Source organism: Scyliorhinus torazame, chromosome 2, assembly GCF_047496885.1.
Source record: "Scyliorhinus torazame isolate Kashiwa2021f chromosome 2, sScyTor2.1, whole genome shotgun sequence".
NCBI lineage: Eukaryota > Metazoa > Chordata > Chondrichthyes > Carcharhiniformes > Scyliorhinidae > Scyliorhinus > Scyliorhinus torazame.
In genome coordinates, this window is record NC_092708.1 from 320,785,380 (window position 1) to 320,809,748 (window position 24,369).

The 24,369-nt window shown below is 47.8% G+C and overlaps 1 protein-coding gene across 8 annotated transcripts in view; it reads right to left on the reverse strand.

Annotated features, from left to right (window-relative positions):
* ktn1 (kinectin 1) overlaps positions 1 to 24,369 on the reverse strand; it is a 180,507-nt gene that overhangs the window by 18,564 nt on the left and 137,574 nt on the right. For 7 of the 8 annotated variants that reach the window (XM_072489693.1, XM_072489694.1, XM_072489690.1 and 4 more), the window contains 6 exons: positions 9,956 to 10,042; positions 9,242 to 9,331; positions 8,137 to 8,214; positions 5,940 to 6,029; positions 5,764 to 5,856; positions 4,909 to 4,980 (listed from right to left, as the gene is read on the reverse strand). In XM_072489693.1, coding sequence (XP_072345794.1) covers positions 4,909 to 4,980; positions 5,764 to 5,856; positions 5,940 to 6,029; positions 8,137 to 8,214; positions 9,242 to 9,331; positions 9,956 to 10,042 — 510 coding nt within the window. The remainder of the gene's footprint in view (positions 1 to 4,908; positions 4,981 to 5,763; positions 5,857 to 5,939; positions 6,030 to 8,136; positions 8,215 to 9,241; positions 9,332 to 9,955; positions 10,043 to 24,369) is intronic. The other variant, XM_072489692.1, reaches the window with a different exon arrangement.

Below are 24,369 nucleotides of genomic sequence, written 5' to 3' on the forward strand. Positions count from 1 at the left end.
TCATATCTAGTCCCGAATGAAAGACTTGCCCGACCCACCCTTTCCTTCGCCTAGTCTGATCCCCGATCTCCTGGTGCATTTCTTGCAAAAAGGCCACGTCCACCTTCAAGCTCTTCAAATGCATGAACACGTGCAACCGTTTGACTGGCCCATTCAACCTTCTTACATTCCATGTGAATGACACCCGGAACCCCCCCCACGATCAACCATCAGCCCCTGGCCCGGGTCACACGACTCTCCCAGCCCACCCTCCGATGTCCGCCATCGCCAGCTCCCTTGCTTCACTACAGCAACCACACCTTTGTCAGCAACCCCCACTCACCTAATCAAAACAATTGCATCCCCCTCTGCTACACCAACCACCTGCTCACCCCTACTGCTCGCCCGTTAACTACCCCGCCTGGCTAGCCTGACAGCCCCTGCTCATGGTGTAAAACCTCCCACCCCCTGCTGATCCCCCTCCCCCCGCTTGCACACCTCACAAACAATGAAATAAGAAAACGGTGCACTCACCCTCTACGTTTCCCAAATACCACGCCACAGAACCCAACAAGGCCCCTCAAAAAAAAAAAAAAAAGATTTTCCCATAATCAACAAAGAGGCGACAAGGGTAGGAAAAAAAACCCAACATCTCCTCACAACTCCTCCATAGTTCAGAGTCCATCATCTCCTGCCAGTCCATTGTCCCTTAAAAACTCTATTGCCTCCTCTGATGTCCCAAAATAATGTTCTTGACTGTTGTAAGTCAGCCAGAGGCGGGCCGGTACAGCATCCCAAACTTCACCCCCTTCTTAAAGAGGGCAGCCTTCACTCGATTAAACCCGGCTCTCCTCTTTGCTGGTTCTGCACTCAGGTCCTGGTACACCCAGGGCTCATTACCTTCCCCGGTGCAGCTCATCTGCCTTGCCCACCGCAATATTTTCTCCTTGTTGAGGAATTAGTGGAGCCGCATCACCATTGCCTTCAGCGGCTCATTCGCCTGCGGTTTCCATATCAGTGTCCTGTGCACCTTGTCGACCTCCAGGGCTGATCAATGGCCCCCTCCCCTATCAGCTTCTCCAACAACTTGGCTACATATGAGCCAGCATCCGCTTCCTGAATGTCCTTGGGCATCCGCACAATTCTTAGGTTTTGCCTTCAGGAACTGTTCTCCAACCCTCCACCGCCTTCAGCCCCTTCTGGGTTTCCTGCATCATCCCGATCTCGGCCGCCAATGAGGTAAGCTGCTCCTCGTGCTCCCCCACCGACTCCTCCACTTTCCGAATAGCCTTGTCCTGGGACTCCAGCCTCTGTTCCACTCGATGAATTCCAGCTTGGCTAGGTTCTCCTGGGCTTCCCTCCTCTGCTGGGTGAACATACCATTGAAGAAGTCCACCAGCTGTCCCGTTGACCACTGGGCAGGCAGGGCTGGCCTTTTACAATCCGCCATCTTCACCTGTGGCGCACAAAGAATTTCTTGCTCCAACAGCTCCCTTCTACTCGACCAACTTCTGGTCAGTGGAACCATCTACCAGCACCACCAGTGGAGTTTAACTTTCCTTCACCACTTCTACACCATTTCCCACCAAAACTTCAGCCCAACAAATGGGGAAATGGACCAAAAGAAAGGACAGGACCAAAAGAAAAAAAAAAAACACTGCCTCGAGCAGGAGTTGCCAAATGTGCGACCACTCACTCAATGGACGCTACCGGAGGTCTACACCCACAGGTTAAGGAACCCACAAGGTTTATTCCAGGATCCACTTCTTCCGCTGGGTAGGTCCCTCCTCCTTTGAGTGAGGAGGGTGGAGTACTCGTCAATTGTAATCTCGGACCATGCTCCACATATTGTGGACTTGGTCGTGGAGACGGATCCCATTCAACACCTGCTGCAGAGGTTAGGTGTAGCACTGTTAGCAGATAAAGGGCTTTGTGGGCACAGTTTCATGGCCACCGAGGAGTATATAAAGTCCAACAAGAACAACTTCTCCCCCTCCACGCTGTGGGGAGCCCTTAAGCCGGTTGTTAGAGGGGAGGTAATCTCCTATAAGGCACATTTTGTGAGGACTGATGGCGCGGAGCGTCAACGATTGGTGGGTGCAATTCTTGAGATGGATCGCTGATATTTGTGTGATCCTACCCCAGGGTTGCTGGCAAATAGGATGCAGCTGCAAACGCAGGTTGATCCGTTGTTCACAGGGAAGGCAGTGAGTCAGTTGCAGCGCTCGAGGGGGGTATTTTACTAGTACAGGGAGAAGGCTAGTCATGTTTAGCCCACCAGCTGGGTCAGCAGGTGGTTTCCCAGATCATACAGATCAAGAACCCATGCAGTAGCTTGGTTTCCACCCAGAGTGAGGTTAATGTGGCTTTGAGGCATTTGCAGTAATCTCTATAGGTCAGAGCCCCTGAGAATGGATTCGTCATGCTGGATTTCCTAGATGGGTTGCCCTTCCCGGTGGTGGAGAGAGCGAGAGAGAGAGAATGGAGGGGTTAGAGGCCCTGTTGAGCCCCGAGAAAGTATTGAAAGGCACTGGAAAAATGCAACCAGGTTACTGCAACCCCTGATGGGTTCCCATCAAATTATAGAAGGAGTCTATGGGCCAGTTAACACAATGATTAATGAATATGTTTAATGATTCCTTGTTACAGGGTTCCTTATGTTTAATGATTCTTTGTTACAGGGTTCCTTACCCATCACGTCTGTCTTGTTTGTGTTTGGGTAGAGGGTGGGACGGTAAAAGGGGAATTAATTAGATTAGCAGGCCGTTATTCTAGTATCATAGACATAGATCACTATTACATGTTTATCTCTTTTCTTGTTATCGTGTGTTTTACTCACAAATCTGGTGGCCAAAAGTCACTGGAGCAGTTCTCAGAAGAAGCTATACAATTATTGGGACTCTGGGGCCGGAATTGACACTAACCCAGGGTGTCGTAACACCAGAAGTTCATTTTGTGGGCTTGGCCACTGTATAGGGGCCACATGGCCAGTGTACGCACTAACGCATCAAACTGTGGGTATTTTTTTACTGAGTAGGGGTCCAAGGCAAGGGTGTCCCCGCTATCACCAGCATTGGCATTTGAGCCTTTTGCATGGTGCGGAGATCGTCGGGTAAATGGAGAGACATAAGGCTTGGCGGGCAGGATTCAGACTATAAAAATGAATATCTTCCCAAGGTTTGTATTTCTTTTTCAGTGTCTCCCATTTTTCTCCCGCACTCTTTTTTTGTTAGGATTAGCAAGTTAGTGGCCTCCTTCATTTGGGTCGGTAAGACCCCAAGAATCCCCAGGCCATTCCTTCAGAGGGACCGGCAGTAGTGGGGTCTAGCATTACCCAACTTGCTTTTTTACTGTTGGGCGGCCACATCGAGATGATGCTGGGGTGGCTGGGGAGTTGATCCATATGGGGACAGATGGAAGCGAGCTCTTGTTGGGGCTTTAGTTCAAGGATTTTGGCAACGGCCTCGCTTCTCTTCTCTGCAGTGTCCACTTATAAGGAGGGAATGTAGGCAGTATTATAAATTCAGCTCCATGTCATTGCAGGCCCCTAACTGTGGCACCCACCTATTTGTACTGTTGGGATTAGACGCGACGTTCAGGTCTTGGGAGGGAAAGGCCTGGAGAGTTTTGGGGATTTATTTGTGGAGGGACAGTTTGCAAGTTTGGAGGAGCTATCAACGAAGTTCCAACTTTCAGGGGCGAACTTGCTCCATTGCCTCCAAATACATGATTCAGTCCGAAAACCTTTCATACATTTCCCTTGGCTCTGCAGCCCGCCTTGTTGAAGAGGATCCTATCATGAGCAGGGTCTGGTGGGAGGAGCATGTCAGGTATCTACGGGCAGAGCCTGTAAATAGAGGGTGGTCCCACTGCACGAGGTGCGAGCAAAATGGGAGGAGCTGGGACCTACTTTAGATGAGGACGTGTGGTGAGAGGCCCTTCGCAGGGCAAACCTCATGCCCTCCTGCGCACGACTCAGCCCAATTCAGCTCACGGTGGCACATAGGGCTCACCTACCTAAAGGTAGGAGAAGTGGTTTCTTTTTGCGAGTGGAGGACATGTGTGAGCGGTGCCCTCTGGGTCAGGCTAATCATACCCATATGTTCGGGTCATGTCCCTAGCTTTTGGGTCTCCTTCTTAGCACCATATCAGCAATTCCTAAAATTAATCTGGAGCCTTGTCCTTTGGTGGCCATTTTCGGGGTGTCGGACTTGGTGGGGTTGCAGACGGGGTGAAGGCAGATGCTCTCACTTTTTGCCTCGTTAATAGGCCAGAGGCAAATTCTGCTGGGATGGAGACCTCCGACCCCACCCAGTGCCTTTGTCTGGTTGGGTGACCTCATGGAACTTTTGCACATGGAGAAGGTCAAGTACACCGTCAGGATGTTGGCTGAGGGGTTCTACCCGAGGTAGCAGCCATTCATTTCCTACTTTAGTTAGTCACCATCAGCTGTTATGGGGAAGGGGAAGGTAGAGATTTGTTTTTTATTGTTGGGGAAAGGGAGCTTTTCTTTTGGGTAAGATTTATATGGTTGGTTGTGATTTTATATTACATTATGTAATATCTGCTTTCTATGTTAATATTACATTTGCTATAAATGAAAAACTTTACTTTCCAATTAAATTCACATTGGCTTCTCTCCTGCAGATTTTGCTGCCTTCTTTCTGAACCTGTCCCTAGAACAAATCCTCATCAAAACCATTTACAGCGATACTTTCAAACTCAACTGCCCGACTTAATGTGTTGGCGTATGTCAGCAGTCACCGATTTCCTCAATAACTCCCGCATCTCCATCATTGATTACCTTGCCCCCAGTAAAGCCCCGATCCTCTTTGTTTAGTACAACGCTGACGGAAATGTCTCCACGTACAAGAATTCAATGTGGGCAACTGCTTTCGGTTCTTATGCATACAACAACAATTCACCTACACTTTCAGCTTCTGTGTTTTCACGTTTCACCTTTTCCAATTCTTGTTCCAACATGCGGGCTGATGACTGCACCTGGAACGTAATATACAGAACATTAAAAACTAGGAGGGGAAAATGCATATTTCTCAACAATTTGCTCAGTGCTCTTTTACTTGCATCGTCAAAAGACAAATTTCCTGCACAGGCAAGTAGGAACACAATCCTCAGCTTTGTTTTGCTTTCCAGATTATCTTAAAGGTTTCTGAAATCTATCTCAATGATTTTCTTAAATTCTAGAAAAAAATAAATAATGATTACAAGCAAAATTACACTGGTCATTGGGTAATCTTGTCCGTGCTGTTCCTGCTTCCCAAGCTGCTTGCATTTTTCTGACAGATGCAGGATATTTGCAGGTCCACGTAGCCCTGTCAGGAAAGACATTCTTTCCTTCTAATTTCCTCTTTCCCTTTCAAAAAGTCCCAGATTCTGAAACAAGGAATCGGTATATCTATATGCTACCAAAAAATCTGGATGTTAAAATTGAAGTCAGACTGCAGTACTGAAAAAAGCTTTCTACAACAGAGGGGAAAACCACCAGAGAAAACTTTCTGAAGGAGACTTTTCTACTTAGTTGAAATGGGAAAAATTATATGTCACAGCCTGACTATTTGTATACACTTTCTCAGCTCTAGTACTTTCCTTGACATAAGAGCAGCACATGAAGACTGACCTAATATTAATTGTGTGTTACTGTCTTAACTCAAGTGAAAAAGGATCGGTGTAAAACAACTCTGAACATTTGCCAATTTATTAGTTCTTCGCCCCAGTGAATAATCAGAGTCTAGGAAATGCCGCACAATTGCATAAGCTGGCTACCTGCATCAGTGCCTTCTGAGATTCTTCCAGTTTCAATTTCCATTTGCCTTCCTCCTCTTCAACACTATTTTGCAACCTCTGCAAAATTCCTTCCTGGGGGTAATACAATTAGGAATTTTAACTTTTAAGAAAAAAAATATTTAAGACCAAACTGGAAAGAAAACTATTAAACTTACTGTTTCAGCAAGTACCGTCTTGTACTTTTCGCACTCTAACTGCAACATTGCATGCACCTCCTCACCTTCCTTTTCTTTGTGTTCTATGACCTAGATTTTGAAACAACAAATAACAGCAATAACTTGACTCATATACACCTTTAAAACAGATAAACATTTTAAGGTGCTTCAAATAGATGAGAGGAAAAACAGATGCCAAGTCAAAGGAGCAGGATTTAGGAAAGTTATATCAAAAATGTGAATTTTATAAAGGATGTCAAAAAGGTGAGCAGTTAGAGGTGTTTGAGGAATGTCCCCGAGAGTGGGACATGGATAGTTTGTATCTACCCTTTCAATAAGTTAAAAAGTGAAAGGAGAAACTGCATGAAAGAGCACTGCTGCCTCACATCGGCAGGGACCTGGTTATAATTCCAGCCTTGGGTGATTATCTGTGTGGAGTTTGCACGTTCTTCCAGTGTCTGCGTGGGTTTGCTCTGGTTTCCTCCCACAGTCCAAAGAGTGCAGGATATATTGGGATACAGGGATATGTCGGGGGTGGGTTCTTTCAGAGGGTCAGTGCAGACCAGATGAGCCGAATGGCCTCCTCTGCACTGTAGGGATTCTATGATTCAGGGGTTGGGGGGCTTTTTCAGTCAGCGCAGAGTGTACAGGTCTTAGGATGAAATAGAATGGCTTCAGCCTTCCCAACGTTTAGCTGATGAAACAAAGACTTATCCAAGTTTGAATGCTGAATGAACGGAGTGTCAGCAGAAGGATTAAGAGTTGAGCTTTCCAATGTCTGCAGGTGTCACCAAGGAGCAACATGGAAAAGAGGAAGAGAGCAAGGATGTAACACGAAGGCTCCAAAAATTGATGGTGACAAGTGGGAAGAGAAGGTACTGCTGACTTAATTCTCTGGCTACAATTCACTAGTTCAAGGTGAAACCAAACAAAGGAGTACCTATCTTGTACCAAAGAGCTGGTAAATGAAGGGAAAACATTGGAGACGGACTGTGGGGTTAATTCTACTGCAAAGAGTCAAACAGAGATAATATATCATGAGAATTTAAAGATATTTACAGTCAGAATTTGTTATTAGACTTCCCAATACTATAGAACAATATGGCAGATGAAATTTAATTTGTAACACTACCAATTTTTCTCAAATTGGAGACACATCCTTCCTTATTTCTACCATCTTTTGTGACAAGGTTAGGGTGGAATAAGTCCTTCATTTTCATACAGCAGACATCAAAAATAATAATATTTATTATCGTCACAAGTAGGCTTACATTAACACTGCAATGAAGTTACGGTGAAAATCCCCTAGTCACCACACTCCGGCGCCTGTTCGTGTACACAGGGAGAATTCGGAATATAACACCTAACAGTACGTCTTTCGGGACTTGTGGGAGGAAACCCGAGCATCCGAAGGGAACCCACGCAGACATGGGGGAACGTGCAGACGCCGCCCAGACAGTGACCCAAGCGGGAATAAAACTCGGGACCCTGGCACTGTGAAGCAACAGTGCTCACCACTGTGCTACCGTGCCGCCCCAAGCAACTGTAGCAGCTCATTGGACATTTTAAGCATATGAATGCAAACATTGTTCTAATCTCACCAAATTTCATTATTTTATCGTGCCCCAAATTAAGTCTCTTTCTGCTTCAAAGATGGGTAGCTTTGTTGGCAGTTGAACTATTGACCAAGTTCCTTTCTGTTCATATTTTTAATTAAATAATCTTCATTTTTAAACAATCATTCAGGGAGCTTCACAAAGGCAGCCAGCATTACTGGTTTGTCAGCAATCACCTGTTGAACAGGAGACGAAAGGGACATTTCTGCACAAGCCTCATAACGGTTCCCCATCTGAAAGGGTAGGGGCATCGACGATCTCTCTGCCAGCTGCATCAGATCGCCAAACTGCTGACTTGAAAGGTATTTAATAGTGCTCCTCAGAAGGTCAAACAAATAATCTAAAAATGCTTTAAAAATTGAGATAATTCCAAATAACAGTGAATGAAGTTGCTCAATTCCCACATCCCACATATATCCAGGGAATATAACACTTCCATCATTCAACTTCATATTTTCCATACTAATTTTGATACCACCAATGAACATTCCAACATAATTCCAATTTCTAGCTCAACTGCTGGACATATTTTGCTGCAATACTGTAACTTTTCCCAGAATATAATTTTTAAATATGCAAACCTTTCCTTGCTCTGCCAGCAGTGAAGACAAAGTCTTTTGTGCTGAAATCTCAAACTCTTGCAGCCACTCAGAATATTCCTATAAGCATAAAGAACAGTTGCTTTTCATATTGGGGGAGAAATTAATTATTCTGCCTAACGGAGTGCAGGTCGGAATTCATGATGAAATTGAATATACTACAGTTTTTCTAATAATCTCTTATAAAAACTTTATTTCAAAGGTGGCTAGTTTTGAGCACGGTCTTGAAATTGTCTTAACAGAAATTTTAATTTTGTTGCACTCTAAATCTAGACAGAAAACAAATGATGGCGCTTACAAATGACCAACATTTCAAGGCAAAAGAGCATTTCCTTACAGCTCATTTAAGAACATAAAAGCACATATGCCAGAAACAAAATATCCTAAAAAAGCTCAAAAGAGAAAAGCAAAACAAAAAAAGACAAACCACCAGAATATTATTGGACTGAAATTATTCTTGTTCATTTGACAAAGGTTACATTTGCTGCCAACTCCATGCATGCGCAATTGGTGTGTATTACTCCATGGCCTCATTGAGCGCAGCAGAGTAGGCAGCAGCCAGGACCAAAGATGGCACTACTCAAATCATCACAGTTCTGATTTAGGCGACAGCATTATGTTACCTGCCCTTAACGGCTCCATAAAGTTAGCACAACACTTGCAAATCCACCAGACAGAAAATACCTAAACTTAAAACTATATGAATATATATTCAACCAATTATTTAAAATTACAGGATCACATGCATAACCCCAATGGGGCAGAAGTATATTAAAGAGACTATTTGGAGAAAAGCCCTATATTGCAATCCATTTCATTAAATGTATTACTTTTTCTACATATGGATATTCTACAGTTTGAAAATGTGTGTACAATATTTATAGAACATAGTTACACTGTGCCTCCAAGGAGGATCACCTGAGGGTGTACTGGTGTTTCTGCACATATCCAGGAGGGTACTGGCAAGAGGGTACTGGGAGCAACAGTGACAACATTGGATTTTTGACATGCACAGACCGGTTGGCAGGAATCAGAGGTGTGTGACAAAGCACGAGCGTTTTATACATGTTAAATAAATAACAATTACCGAGGTAGAAGCCACCAACACCCTGGGAAACAGTTTTTTCAGAACATCTCTAGTCAATGACTGCACAGCAACAACTTGTTGATCTTTCTCCTGTTCCAAAAGATAAATACATTTGGAGGTTACATAATAATTCATTACTTTCTCTGCCTGAAGTGGCTAGCAAGCAAGCAAGCAGTGGCACAGCACACTGGTATACCAGTACACCATGCCACAATGACAGGGGTGCTATTTTCACCCTCAACCTTTTCTTTCCTCAGCTGTGCACTGGGGAAGTATTTTAGGGAGATGTTTGCCCAGTGAGAGGAAAGGGGACAAAAAGCAAGGGGAGTTTCCTTCATACACCTCCAAGCAGTCAGTTACAGAGCAATATTGGCAGAGGCCTGGAAGCACGCTCGCTAGCTGACTGTCTTAGGAGGAGGATGGGGTGGCAGAAGGGGAGAATGGGAAAAAGACAAAAAAAGATAAGGAAGAATGAGCCCAAGCAGGGCAACAAACAAAAAAACTGGCAAGCAAAACAGCATAAGATCCTACACGCTAAATTTAAAACGAGATCAACAAAACAGACATGCATACATGAAATCAAATATCCAGGAAAGGAGCAGAACAAGCAGAGTGCGGAATGGTTAGGTACAAGTGTCGTAAATTTAAAGTTATTCTGATTTTCAGATTACAGCAGAAATGATCTACTGTAAACATTTTCACATTTATTACAACCTTGGCTGTCTTGTTCACTTTGTCCTGCAACATTTTTTCAGTTGATGTCAATGCTTCCATTGCTTTCCAGTTTTTCTCTCGAAGTTCCTAATTATTTTTAGAAAGAACTATTTCAGTTCAGCCAAGAAATTTTGTAAATGATTACTTTCAAAAAACAAAAAAAAAAATCTGGGGATTAACAATTGTGAATTTAAAATGTAAATGGCTAAATGTATATGAAGTACTTTGCACCATTCGTCAGAAAGACAAAGCTGGAAAAAAACATCTACTCTTGAAGAGTTTTGTCGTCAAAAATGAAGGAAACAGACTTCCGGGTGCGGCAATGACCAGCTAAGTCGCACGTTTCGGCACCTCCCGTTTTAACGGACTTTTGGGCTCTTATCGGGAGCCCCAACGGCAATTTGCGAAGGCTAAACCCACTGTGAGGCGACATAGAAAGGAGTCCCCCTGATGTGAATGGACAGAAGAGATAATAGTGGCCAGATTGTGGAGGATCCTCTGGAGCAGCGGCAAAGAAGGGAAGTGAGAAGCAAGATGGCGGTGGAGGGAGGCCAGTTGGTATAGGGCCTGGAACATCAGGAGCTCCTCCGGCGATGTGTGGAGGAGCTCAAGAAGGAGGTGCTGGCGCCGATGCTGCAGGCGATTGAGGGGTTAAAGGAGGCGCAGAAGACCCAAGAGATGGAGCTCCATGGAGTGAAGGCAAAAGCTGCCGAAAATGAGGACGAGCTACAGGGCTTGGTGGTGAAGACGGAGACGCACGAGGCACTGCATAAGAGGTGTATGGAGAGACTAGAAGCCCTGGAAAATAGCTCGAGGAGGAAGAACTTAAGAATCTTAGGTCTTCCCGAAGGGGCAGAGGGAGCGGACGTTGCGGCGTATGTGAGCACGATGCTCCATACCATTATGGGAGCTGAGGCCCCGACGGGCCGCCTGGAAGTGGAGGGAGCGTCTCGAGTCCTCGTGAGAAGACCAAAGGCAGGAGAAATACCTCGAGCAATAGTGGTGAGGTTCCACCGCTACAAGGACAGGGAGATGGTCCTGAGATGGGCGAAAAAGACACGGAGCAGCAGGTGGGAGAACGCGGTGATCCGCGTATATCAGGATTGGAGTGCGGAGGTGGCGAGAAGGAGGGCGAGTTTCAATCGGGCCAAGGCGGTGCTCCACAAAAGAGGAAAGTGAAGTTCGGAATGTTGCAGCCGGCAAGACTGTGGGTTACATACCAGGGTAAACACCACTACTTTGAGACGGCAGAAGAGGCATGGACATTTATTGAAGAGGAGAAGTTGGACTCGATTGGAGAAAGTGTGTTTGAAATGAAGTAGTGAGGTGGTGGCAAGGGACTGTGAATCAGATGGGGGAAAATTTTCTTTCCCCTCGAAGGGGGGACACACAAAGAAATGTGGGCGACGGTGGGGAACGGGAGGGGGATGGAGAAGGGGAGCTGCGCCATCAGGGGCGGGGCCCGAGAGGGAAGCGCGGGCTTTGTTCCCGCGCTATGGAAATTGTGGCGGGAAAAGGGGGCGCAGGAAGGAGGGGGCCTCACATAATGGGAGGCTAAGGATAAACGGGGGAAGCCGAGGTCAGCCAGAGTTTGCTGACTTCCGGAAGCAATATGGGGGGAGCAACTAAGCTAGAGAGGGATCTAGGGGGGGCGGGGGGGGGGGGGGGGTAATTGGGTTGCTGCTGCTGCTAAGGGGAAGGGGGAGCTGTTACGGGATGGGATGGGAGGGCGCCGTCGGGGGGATAAGCGGGTGCGCGGGAACCGGGTGAGGAGCTGGTCTAAAAAAGGGGATGGCTAGTCAACGAGGGGGGGGGGGGGTAAAGAGCCCCCCAACCCGGTTGATCACGTGGAACATGAGAGGGTTGAATGGGCCGATTAAGAGGGCAAGGGTACTTGCGCACCTAAAGAAGCTAAAGGCAGACGTGGTCATGCTTCAGGAGACGCACCTGAAACTGGCGGATGAGGTCAGATTAAGAAAAGGATGGGTGGAACAGGTATTCCACTCGGGCTTGGATGCGAAAAATAGAGGGGTGGCAATACTGGTGGGGTAACGGGTATTGTTTGGGGCGAAGACCATAGTGGCGGACAGTGGGGATAGATACGTGATGGTGAGTGGCAGCTTGCAAGGTGAGGCAGTGGTGCTGGTGAATGTATATGCCCCGAACTGGGATGACGCAAACTTTATGAAGCGTATGTTGGGGCGCATCCCGGACCTGGAGATGGGAAAGTTGGTAATGGGGGGGGGGGGGGGGGGGGTGGCACTTCAACACGGTGCTGGACCGGTCCAGATCTAGGACTAGGAGGAGGCCGGCAGCGGCCAAGGTGCTTAAGGGCTTTATGGAGCAGATGGGAGGAGTGGATCCCTGGAGATTTACTAGGCCAAGGAGTAAAGAGTTTTCCTTCTTCTCCCTTGTCCACAAAGTGTACCCCCGGATAGACTTCTTTGTCCTGGGAAGGGCGCTGATCCCGAAGGTGGCAGGAACGGAGTATTCGGCTATAGCCATTTCAGATCACGCCCCACATTGGGTAGATCTGGAAGTAGGAGAGGAAAAGGAACAGCGCCCACTCTGGAGATTAGATATGGGACTGTTGGCGGACGAAGGGGTATGTGTAAGGGTGAGGGGATGCATTGAAAGGTACCTAGAGATTAATGATGACGGAGAGGTCCAGGTGGGAGTGGTCTGGGAGGCGCTGAAGGCGGTGGTTAGAGGGGAACTGATCTCCATAAGGGCCCATAAGGGGAAACAAGAGGGTAAAGAAAGGGAGAGATTGTTGAGGGAGATTTTGAGGGTGGATAGGCAATATGCGGAGGCTCCAGATGAAGGGCTATACAGGGAAAGACGGAGATTGCACAAGGACTTTGACATGTTTTTTTTTTTTTTAAATAATATTTTATTGAAAATTTTTGGTCAACCAACACAGTACATTGTGCATCCTTTACACAACATTGTAACAATACAGATAATAATGACCTTTTTAAATTTGAACAAAAACAACAACAAATAAATAAATATTAAATAACAAAAAATAAAAACTAGCCCTAATTGGCAACTGCCTTGTCTCAGGCCACCCCCCCCCCCCCCCCCATCCCCCCCCCCCCCCCCCAAGTCCTGGGCCGCTGCTGCTGCCTTCTTTGTTTATCTATCTTTCCGCAAGATATTCGACGAACGGTTGCCACCGCCTAGTAAACCCTTGAGCCGACCCCCTTAGGACGAACTTAATCCGCTCTAACTTTATGAACCCCGCCATATCATTTATCCAGGTCTCCACCCCCGGGGGCTTGGCTTCTTTCCACATTAGCAATATTCTGCGCCGGGCTACTAGGGACGCAAAGGCCAAAACATCGGCCTCTTTCGCCTCCTGCACTCCCGGCTCTTGTGCAACCCCAAATATAGCCAACCCCCAGCTTGGTTCGACCCGGACTCCTACTACTTTCGAAAGCACCTTTGTCACCCCCATCCAAAACCCCTGTAGTGCCGGGCATGACCAAAACATATGGGTATGATTCACTGGGCTTCTCGAGCACCTCGCACACCTATCCTCCACCCCAAAAAATTTACTGAGCCGTGTTCCAGTCATATGTGCCCTGTGTAATACCTTAAACTGAATCAGGCTTAGCCTGGCGCACGAGGACGACGAGTTTACCCTGTTTAGGGCATCTGCCCACATCCCCTCCTCAATCTCCTCCCCTAGCTCTTCTTCCCATTTCCCTTTTAGTTCGTCCATCATAGTCTCCCCTTCGTCTCTCATTTCCCTATATATATCCGACACCTTACCGTCCCCCACCCATTTCTTTGAGATGACTCTGTCCTGCACCTCGTGTCGGGAGCTGCGGGAATTCCCTCACCTGCTGCCTCGCAAAAGCCCTCAATTGCATGTACCTGAATGCATTCCCTTGGGGCAACCCATATTTTTCGGTCAGCGCTCCCAGACTCGCAAACTTCCCATCCACAAATAGATCTTTCAATTGCGTTATACCTGCTCTTTGCCACATTCCATATCCCCCATCCATTCCCCCCGGGGCAAACCTATGGTTGTTTCTTATCGGGGACCCCCCCAGTGCTCCGGTCTTTCCCCTATGTCGTCTCCACTGTCCCCAAATCTTCAGTGTAGCTACCACCACCGGACTCGTGGTATAGTTCCTTGGTGAGAACGGCAATGGGGCTGTCACCATAGCCTGCAGGCTGGTCCCCCTACAGGACGCCCTCTCTAATCTCTTCCACGCCGCTCCTTCCTCCTCTCCCATCCACTTACTCACCATTGAAATATTAGCGGCCCAATAATACTCACTTAGGCTCGGTAGTGCCAGCCCCCCCCCTATCCCTACTACGCTGTAAGAATCCCTTCCTCACTCTCGGAGTCTTCCCGGCCCAAACAAAACCCATGATACTCTTTTCTATCCTTTTGAAAAAAGCCTTCGTGATCACCACCAGGAGACACTGAAACACAAAAAGGAATCTCGGGAGGACCACCATCTTAACCGCCTGCACCCTCCCTGCCATTGACAATGCTACCATATCCCATCTCTTGAAATCTTCCTCCATCTGTTCCACCAACCGCGTCAAATTTAGCCTGTGCAATGTGCCCCAATTCTTAGCTATCTGGATCCCCAGGTAACGAAAGTCTCTTGTTACCTTCCTCAACGGTAGGTCTTCTATTTCTCTACTCTGCTCCCCTGGATGCACCACAAACAGCTCACTCTTTCCCATGTTCAATTTATACCCTGAAAAATCCCCAAACTCCCCAAGTATCCGCATTATTTCTGGCATCCCCTCCGCTGGATCCGCCACATATAGTAGCAGATCATCCGCATATAAAGATACCCGGTGTTCTTCTCCTCCCCTAAGTATTCCCCTCCATCCCTTGGAACCTCTCAGCGCTATCGCCAGAGGCTCAATCGCCAGTGCAAACAGTAATGGGGACAGAGGACATCCCTGCCTTGTCCCTCTATGGAGCCGAAAATATGCCGATCCCCGTCCATTCGTGACCACACTCGCCACTGGGGCCCTATACAACAGCTGCACCCATCTAACATACCCCTCTCCGAACCCAAATCTCCTCAACACCTCCCACAGATAATCCCACTCCACTCTATCAAATGCTTTCTCGGCATCCATCGCCACTACTATCTCCGTTTCACCCTCTGGTGGGGCCATCATCATTACCCCTAACAACCTCCGTATGTTCGTGTTCAGCTGTCTCCCCTTCACAAACCCAGTTTGGTCCTCATGAACCACCCCCGGGACACATTCCTCTATTCTCATTGCCATTACCTTGGCCAAGACCTTGGCATCTACATTGAGGAGGGAGATTGGTCTGTAGGACCCGCATTGTAGCGGATCCTTTTCCTTCTTTAAAAGAAGCGATATCGTTGCTTCTGAGATAGTCAGGGGCAGTTGTCCCCTTTCCTTTGCCTCGTTGAAGGTTCTCGTCAGTAGCGGGGCGAGCAAGTCCAAATATTTTCTGTAAAATTCAACTGGGAATCCGTCCGGTCCCGGGGCCTTTCCCGTCTGCATGTTCCTGATTCCTTTCACCACTTCTTCTACCGTGATCTGTACTCCCAATCCCATCCTTTCCTGCTCTTCCACCTTGGGAATTTCCAGCCGATCCAAAAACTCCATCATTCTCTCCCTCCCATCCGGGGGTTGAGCTTCATACAATTTTTTATAAAATGTCTTAAACACTTCATTCACTCTCTCCGCTGCCCGCTCCGTCTCTCCATCTTCGTCTCTCACCCCCCCGATTTCCCTCGCTGCTCCCCTTTTCCTCAATTGGTGTGCCAGCAATCTGCTCGCCTTCTCTCCATATTCATACTGTACACCCTGCGCCTTCCTCCATTGTGCCTCTGCAGTGCCTGTGGTCAGCAAGTCAAATTCCACATGCAGCCTTTGCCTTTCCCTATACAGTCCCTCCTCCGGTGCTTCCGCATACTGTCTGCCCACCCTCAAAAGTTCTTGCAACAACCGCTCCCGTTCCTTACTTTCCTGCTTCCCTTTATGTGTCCTTATTGATATCAGCTCCCCCCTAACCACCGCCTTCAACGCCTCCCAGACCACTCCCACCTGAACCTCCCCATTGTCATTGAGTTCCAAGTACTTTTCAATGCATCCCCTCACCCTGAAGCACACCCCCTCATCCGCCATTAGTCCCATGTCCATTCTCCAGGGTGGACGCCCTCTTGTTTCCTCCCCTATCTCCAAGTCTACCCAGTGTGGGGCATGATCCGAAATGGCTATAGCCGTATATTCCGTTCCCCTCACCCTCGGGATCAATGCCCTACCCAACACAAAAAAGTCTATGTGTGAATAGACTTTATGGACATAGGAGAAAAACGAGAACTCCTTACTCCTAGGTCTACTGAATCTCCACGGGTCCACCCCTCCCATCTGCTCCATAAAATCCTTAAGCACCTTGGCTGCTGCCGGCCTCCTACCAGTCCTGGACTTCGACCTATCCAGCCTTGGATCCAACACCGTGTTAAAGTCTCCCCCCATTATCAGCTTTCCGGTCTCTAGGTCTGGGATGCGTCCTAGCATTCGCCTCATAAAATTGGCATCGTCCCAATTCGGGGCATACACGTTTACCAACACCACCATCTCTCCCTGTAATTTGCCACTCACCATCACGTATCTGCCCCCCGTTATCCGCCACTATAGTCTTTGCCTCGAACATTACCCGCTTCCCCACTAATATAGCCACCCCCCTGTTTTTCGCATCCAGCCCCGAATGGAACACCTGCCCTACCCATCCTTTGCGCAACCTAACCTGATCTATCAGTTTCAGGTGCGTTTCCTGTAACATAAGAAACTTAAGGCAGATGTGGTTAAGGTGTGCGAGTACTCGTGCCCTCTTTATCGGCCCGTTAAGCCCCCTCACGTTCCACGTGATCAGCCGAGTTGGGGGGCTTCCCACCCCCCCCCCTTGCTGGTTAGCCATCATCTTTTTCCAGCCTCTCGCCCAGTTTCCCACGCGGCTGTATTTCTCCCAGACGGTGCCCCCCCCCGCCCATCCTTTCCCGCACCCACTCCCCCCTTTCCCCAGCAGCAGCAACCCAGTAATTCCCCCCTCCCCCCCCCCACCCCGCTAGACCCCTCGCTAGCGTAATTACTCCCCCCATGTTGCTCGCAGAAGTCAGCAAACTCTGGCTGACCTCGGCTTTCCCCCCGTGATCACGGCTCGCCCCGTGCGGCGCCCCCTCCTTCCTGCTTCTCTATTCCCGCCATAATTATCATAGCGCGGGAACCAAGCCCGCGCCTCTCCCTCGGCCCCGCCTCCCATGGCCAACGCCCCATCTCCTCTCCCTCCCCACCTCCCCCCATCACCACCTGTGGGAGAAAGAAAAGTTACCATACCGCAGATTAATCATACAATCCCTCTTCGCCCCCACCCCCCCCACTCGTCCCACCACTTTGTCCAAACGTTCATTTTCGTAGTCCAATCATTCCAATTTTTCTTCTACAATAAAAGTCCACGCTTCATCCGCCGTCTCAAAGTAGTGGTGCCTCCCTTGATATGTGACCCACAGTCTTGCCGGTTGCAGCATTCCAAACTTTATCTTTTTTTTGTGAAGTACCGCTTTGGCCCGATTAAAGCTCGCCCTCCTTCTCGCCATCTCCGCACTCCAATCTTGATAGACGCGGATCACCGCGTTCTCCCATTTACTACACCGAGTTTTCTTCGCCCATCTAAGGACCATTTCTCTATCCTTAAAACGGAGAAATCTCACCACTATGGCTCTGGGAGCTTCTCCTGCTCTCGATCCTCGCACCATAACTCGGTATGCTCCCTCCACCTCCAACGGACCCGTCGGGGCCTCCACTCCCATTAACGAGTGCAGCATCGTGCTCACATATGCCCCGACGTCCGCCCCCTCCACACCTTCAGGAAGGCCAAGAATCCTCAAGTTGTTCCTCCTTGCGTTATTTTCCAGTGCCTCCAACCTCTCCACAGATCGTTTCTGGTGTGCCTCCTGTATCTCCGACTTCACCACCAGGCCCTGTATGTCGTTTTCATTCTCTGCTGCTTTCGCCTTCACGACCCGAAGCTCCTGCTCCTGGGTCTTTTGTTCCTCTTTCAGCCCTTCAATCGCCTGTAATATCGGGGCCAACAACTCTTTCTTCATTTCCTTTTTTATCTCCTCCACGCAGCGTTTCAAGAACTCTTGTTGTTCAGGGCCCCATATGAAACTGCCACCTTCCGACGCCATCTTGGTTTCTGCTTGCCTTCCTTGCCGTTGTTCCAAAGGATCCGCTGCAATCCGGCCACTTTCCTCTCCTTTTTCCATCCGTGTCCAGGGGGAACACCCTTCTGGTTTACCGCACGGTGTTTTCAGCCGTCAAAATTGCCGTTGGGGCTCCTATCAAGAGCCCAAAAGTCCGTTTCACAGGGAGCTGCCGAAACGTGCGACTCAGCTGGTCATCGCCGCACCCGGAAGTCGGACTTTGACTTGTTGACCACGGGTAAGGCGGAGGCACAATGGAGGAAGGCACAGGGAGTGCAGTATGAATATGGAGAGAAGGCGAGCCGGCTGCTGGCCCAACAACTTAGGAAGAGGAGGGTGGCGAGAAAGATCGGAGGGGTTAGAGACGAGGAGGGGAAAGATGGAACGGGGAGCGGAGAGGGTGAACGGGGTGTTTAAGGTATTTTACGAGAGGCTATATAAGGCTCAACCCCCGGAAGGGAAAGAGGGAATGATGCGTTTCCTAGACCAGCTGGAGTTCCCGAAGGTTGAGGAACAGGAGATGACAGGACTGGGAGCGCAGATTGAGGTGGAGGAGGTGTTAAAAGGAATTGGGAACATGCAGGCAGGGAAGACCCCAGGACCGGATGGGTTCCCGGTGGAGTTCTATAGGAAATACGTGGACCTGCTGGCCCCACTTCTGACGAGAACCTTTAATGAGGCTAGGGAAAGGGGGGCACTACCCCCGACGATGTCGGAGGCAACGATGTCGCTGAACCTGAAAAGAGACAATGACCCGCTGCAGTGCAGGTCATACAGGCCTATTTCCCTCTTGAACGTAGATGCCAAGCTTTTGGCCAAGGTGATGGCGATGAGGATAGAGGACTGTGTCCCTGGGGTGGTGCATGATGATCAAACGGGGTTTGTTAAAGGGAGGCAATAGAATGCTAATATACGGAGGCTGCTGGGGGTGATGATGATGCCCCCACCGGAGGGGGAGGCGGAGATAGTGGTGGCGATGGATGCAGAGAAAGCATTTGAGAGTGGAGTGGGACTACCTGTGGGAAGTACGGAGGAGATTTGGATTTGGAGAGGGGTTCATTAGATGGGTTCAGCTCCTGTACAGGGCCCCGGTGGCAAGTGTGATTACAAATAGGCAACGATCTGACCACTTCCGACTATATAGGGGTACAAGACAGGGATGTCCCCTGTCCCCGTTACTGTTTGCGTTGGCAATTGAGCCACTGGCCATAGCGCTGAGGGGCTCTAGGGAGTGGAGGGGGGTACTTAGAGGAGGAGAAGAGCATCGGGTGTCATTATACGCGGATGATTTGTTGTTGTATGTCGCGGACCCAGTGGAGGGGATGCCTGAGATAATGCAGACACTCAGGGAGTTTGGAGAATTTTCAGGATATAAATTGAATATGGGAAAGTGAACTGTTTGTGATGCACCCCAGGGAACAGGGCAGGGGAATAGACGATTTACCGTTGAGGAGGGTAACAAGGGATTTCCGGTATTTAGGGATCCAGGTGGCCAGGAACTGGGGAACCTTGCATAAGCTTAACTTGGCACGACTGGTAGAGCAGATGGAAGAGGACTTTAGGAGGTGGGACATGGCATCCCTATCATTGGCGGGCAGGGTGCAGGCTGATAAAATGGTGGTCCATCTGAGGTTTCTTTTTGTGTTCCAGTGCCTCCCTGTACTGATTACAAAGGCCTTATTTAAGAAGGTGGACAAGAGTATTATGAGCTTTGTGTGGGCTGGAAAGACCCCAAGAGTAAAGAGGGGGTTCCTGCAGCGCAGTAGGGACAGAGGGGGACTGGCACTGCCGAGTCTAAGTGATTATTATTGGGCCGCCAACGTGTCAATGATATGTAAGTGGATGAGGGAAGGGGAAGGAGTGGCGTGGAAAAGACTGGAGATGGCGTCCCGTAGGGGAACTAGTCTAAAAGCACTGGCGACGGCGCCATTACCGTTCTCCCCGAAAAAATACACCACAAACCCAGTGGTGGTGGCAACTCTGAAAATTTGGGGGCAGTGGAGACGACATAAGGAAGTGACGGGTGCCTCAGTGTGGTCCCCGATAAGGAACAACCATAGGTTTGTCCCGGGAAGGATAGATGGGGGATTTAAATCTTGGCAGCGAGCAGGAATTGCGAAATTGAAGGACTTGTTCTTAGACGGGACGTTCGCAAGTCTGGGAGCACTGACAGAAAAATATGGGTTGCCACCTGGGAATGCATTTCGCTATATGCAAGTGAGGGCATTTGTGAGGCAACAGGTGAGGGAATTGCCGCAGCTCCCAGCGCAAGAGATCCAGGACAGAGTGATTTTGGGGTAATGGGTGGGTGATGGTAGGGTGTCAGATATATATAGGGAAATGAGAAACGAGGGGAAGACGATGGTAGAGGAGCTGAAGGAAAAATGGGAGGAGGAGCTGGGGGAAGAGATTGAGGAGGGGCTGTGGGCAGATGCCCTAAGTAGGGTAAACTCTTCGTCCTTGTGTGCCAGGCTCAGCCTGATACAATTCAAGGTTCTACACAGGGCGCATATGACTGGAGCAAGGCTGAGTAGATTTTTTGGAGTGGAGGATAGGTGCGGGAGATGCGCGGGAAGCCCGTCGAACCACACCCACATGTTTTGGTCCTGTCCTGTATTGCATGGGTTCTGGGTGGGTGTGGCAAAAGTGATTTCAAAGGTGGTGGGGGTCTGGGTCGAACCAGGCTGGGGGTTGGCTATATTTGGGGTTGCAGATGAGCCGGGAGTGCAGGAGGCGAGAGAGGCCGATGTTTTGGCCTTTGCGTCCCTAGTAGCCCGGCGAAGGATTCTACTTGTGGAAAGAAACTAAGCCCCCGGGTGTGGAGGCCTGGATCAATGACATGGCAGGGTTCATAAAATTGGAGCGGATAAAGTACGCACTAAGAGGTTCAGCTCAAGGGTTCACCAGGCGGTGGCAACCGTTCCTCGACTATCTCGCAGAGCGATAAGGGAAAATAGGAAAGGTAGCAGCAGCAACCCAGGGGGGAGGGCTCATTTGGGTCCTCAGGGGTTTTGTGTGTGTTTATATATTAGTTATTTATATTAGATGTTACGAAGTTACTATTTCTGTTGTTTCTTATTTTGTTGTTGGCAGTTGCCGTTAGTTAGCATATTATTTATTTTTAAAAATGTATATATTATTACAAAGTTGTAAAATGGGAAATTTTTGTTTGATCGAAAAACTTTAATAAAATATATATATATTTTTTTAAATGAAGGAAACAGATTTTCAAAGAATTTTACACAAATGTTAGCTAAATCCAAGGCAACAGGACTGCAATACAGAACAGAATAGAAAAACAAAGCTGCAAGAATGCTAGAAATACACACAAGCATCTGAAAAAAGACACGTTAACATTTCACCCATCTTTCTCTTTCAGAAGCCAAGTAACCGTTGCCTTTCCAGCATTAAGAGTTTTATTTCAAGGAAGATACTAGAATATAGGTACAGTAATTAAGACAGGAAAAAATACCAAAAGATTGCACAGTAGACCTGTGAAGGAATGCATGATGAGGGGGTGGGATGAATGGTCCCCTGCAACAAGCTGAAAGGTAGGCAAAATAGTTATTCTGTGATGAAAGGTAATCCAAAAAGTGTGAATGGAATCTTTAGAAACCATTAAATGCAAACAAGTTATTATGGCAAACAATTAAAGAAAACAAACCACTTAACCAACTTTTTTCTTTCTCCCATTTTCCTGAAAGAGTGGCACCTTTGTGGAAAAGACAATCTGGTCTTCAGTACCTTTCCAAAGTGTCCATTATTTATGTGTAAACCGCTATTTGGGGCCGGGGGGGGGGGGGGGGGGGGGGGGGGGGGGGGGGTGTCGGGAGAGGAGGTAGTCAACCTTGCTGGAACAGATCCTGTGGTGGAGTACATGGATAATGTTCAGAATTGAAATTCCCCTTCCAAATCCAGGATGCCACTACCAATTGTAGTAGCCCTATGACTGAACCAGAGGAATTCTTAGTCTATACAACTTAATTACACATGGAATCATACATAGAGATTTACAGGGTGGAAACAGAATATTTGGCCAAAGCATCTGTACTTGCCCTCCACCGATCATATTCATATTTCACTGCTCTGTTCTCGAATCACATTATCTCTTCTCATTCATCCATCTACCCAATCTATTCTTGAATGCTAATAATTCATTCCTCGATAATTAACTCAGGAAATGGGTATCCTCCCCTCAATCGCATGTCTTTCATTTCGTCTTATATCTAAGATTCCTCATTCTGGACCATAAAACTATTATGGTTCACTCTGCTTCACGACCAGTCTCATCTCAAATTTTTAATGCTGCCATCATATTGTTGGATTTTTCTTACAAATAGAACCAACTTTCAAGTCTTTCTTCATTTTTTGTTTTTCCACACCCATCTCAAGTGAATGTGTTAGGCCATAAGACATAGGAGCAGAATTAGGCCACTCGGCCCATCAAGTCTGCTCCGCCATTCAATCATGGCTGATATTTTCTCATCCCCATTCTCCTGCCTTCTCCCCATAACCCCTGAGCCCCTTATTAATCATGAACCTTTCTATCTCTGTCTTAAAGGCACTCAATGAATTGGCCTCCACAGCCTTCTGCGACAAAGAGTTCCACAGATTCACCACCCTCTGGCTGAAGAAATTCCTCCTCATCTGTTTTAAAGGATCGTCCCTTTAGTCTGAGATTGTGTCCTCTGGTTCTAGTTTTTCCTACAAGTGGAAACATCCTCTTCACGTCCACTCTATCCAGGCCTCGCAGTATCTTGTACTTTTCAATAAGATCCCCTTTCATCCTTCTAAACTCCGAGTACAGACCCAGAGTTCTCAACCGTTCCTCATACGACAAGCTCTTCATTCCAGGGATCATTCTTGTGAACCTCCTCTGGACCCTTTCCAAGGCCAGCACATCCTTCCTTAGATATGGGGCCCAAAACTGCTCACAATACTCCAAATGGGGTCTGACCAGAGCCTTATACAGCCTCAGAAGTACATTCCTGGGCTTGTATTCTAGCTCTCTTGACACGAATGCTAACATTGCATTTGCCCTCTTAACTGCTGACTGAACCTGCACATTAACCTTAAGAGAATCGTGAACAAGGACTCCCAAGTCCCTTTGTGTTTCTGATTTCTGAAGCATTTCACCATTTAGAAAATAGTCTATGCCTAAATTCCTCCTTCCAAAGTGCATAACCTCACACTTTTCCACATTGTATTTCATTTGCCACGTCATTGCCCACTCTCCTAGCTTGTCCAAGTCCTTCTGCAGCCCTCTTGCTTCCTCAATACTACCTGTCCCTCTACAGATCTTTGCATCATCTGCACACTTAGCAACAGTGCCTTCAGTACCTTCTTCCAGATCGTTAATGTATATTGTGAAAAGTTGTGGTCCCAGCACAGACCCCTGAAGTACACTGGTCACCGGCTGCCATCCTGAAAAAGACCCCTCTATCCCCACTCTCCCTTCTGCCAGTGTTACACGCTGCAAAACTAATATTGTTTCTACAGCTTGAAGCCAATATTGCACGCAGTACTCCAACTCCAATTAAGGTACAAGCATTCTATAGGTTCATTACCTTTTGGTTTTTATACCCCATACTTGGGATCGCGTTAGTGTTTTTCTGTTACAGCCTTACCAACTCAAGACATTGCCATTAATGATGTGCTGGGAACATACGGGCTAGGAGCAGGAATAGAGCACATGGCCCTTCAAGCCTGCTCCTCCATTCAATAGGATCATAGCTGATATGATTGTAACCCCCCCGCCTAGTACCCAATAACCTTTCGCCAAGCCTGTCCAATCTTTCCTCACAAGAAACCCAACCATACTTGATATTAGTTTAATAAATCTTCTCCAAACTGATTTTAATGCGTTTACATCCTTCCTTAAAAGACCAATACTGCACTCCAGATATGGTTCCAAGTGTCCTGTGTAACTGAAGCATAACCTTCTTACTTGTATATTCAATTCTCCTTGCAATGAACCTATATTCCCAAATCTTTTAACTCTTCCACAACATTGCACCCACCTCAAATTAGGACTATTACTGCACCATTTAAAAAAGGTCACTATCATGGCACACTTGGTGACAATGAATTCCACCTGTCATTTTCCAAATCTATTCTCATGTCTCATCAATATTCTTTTGGTTTTTCGAAAGAACCAATCATATCTCCTATTTTGAAACTTCTGGTGGTGGT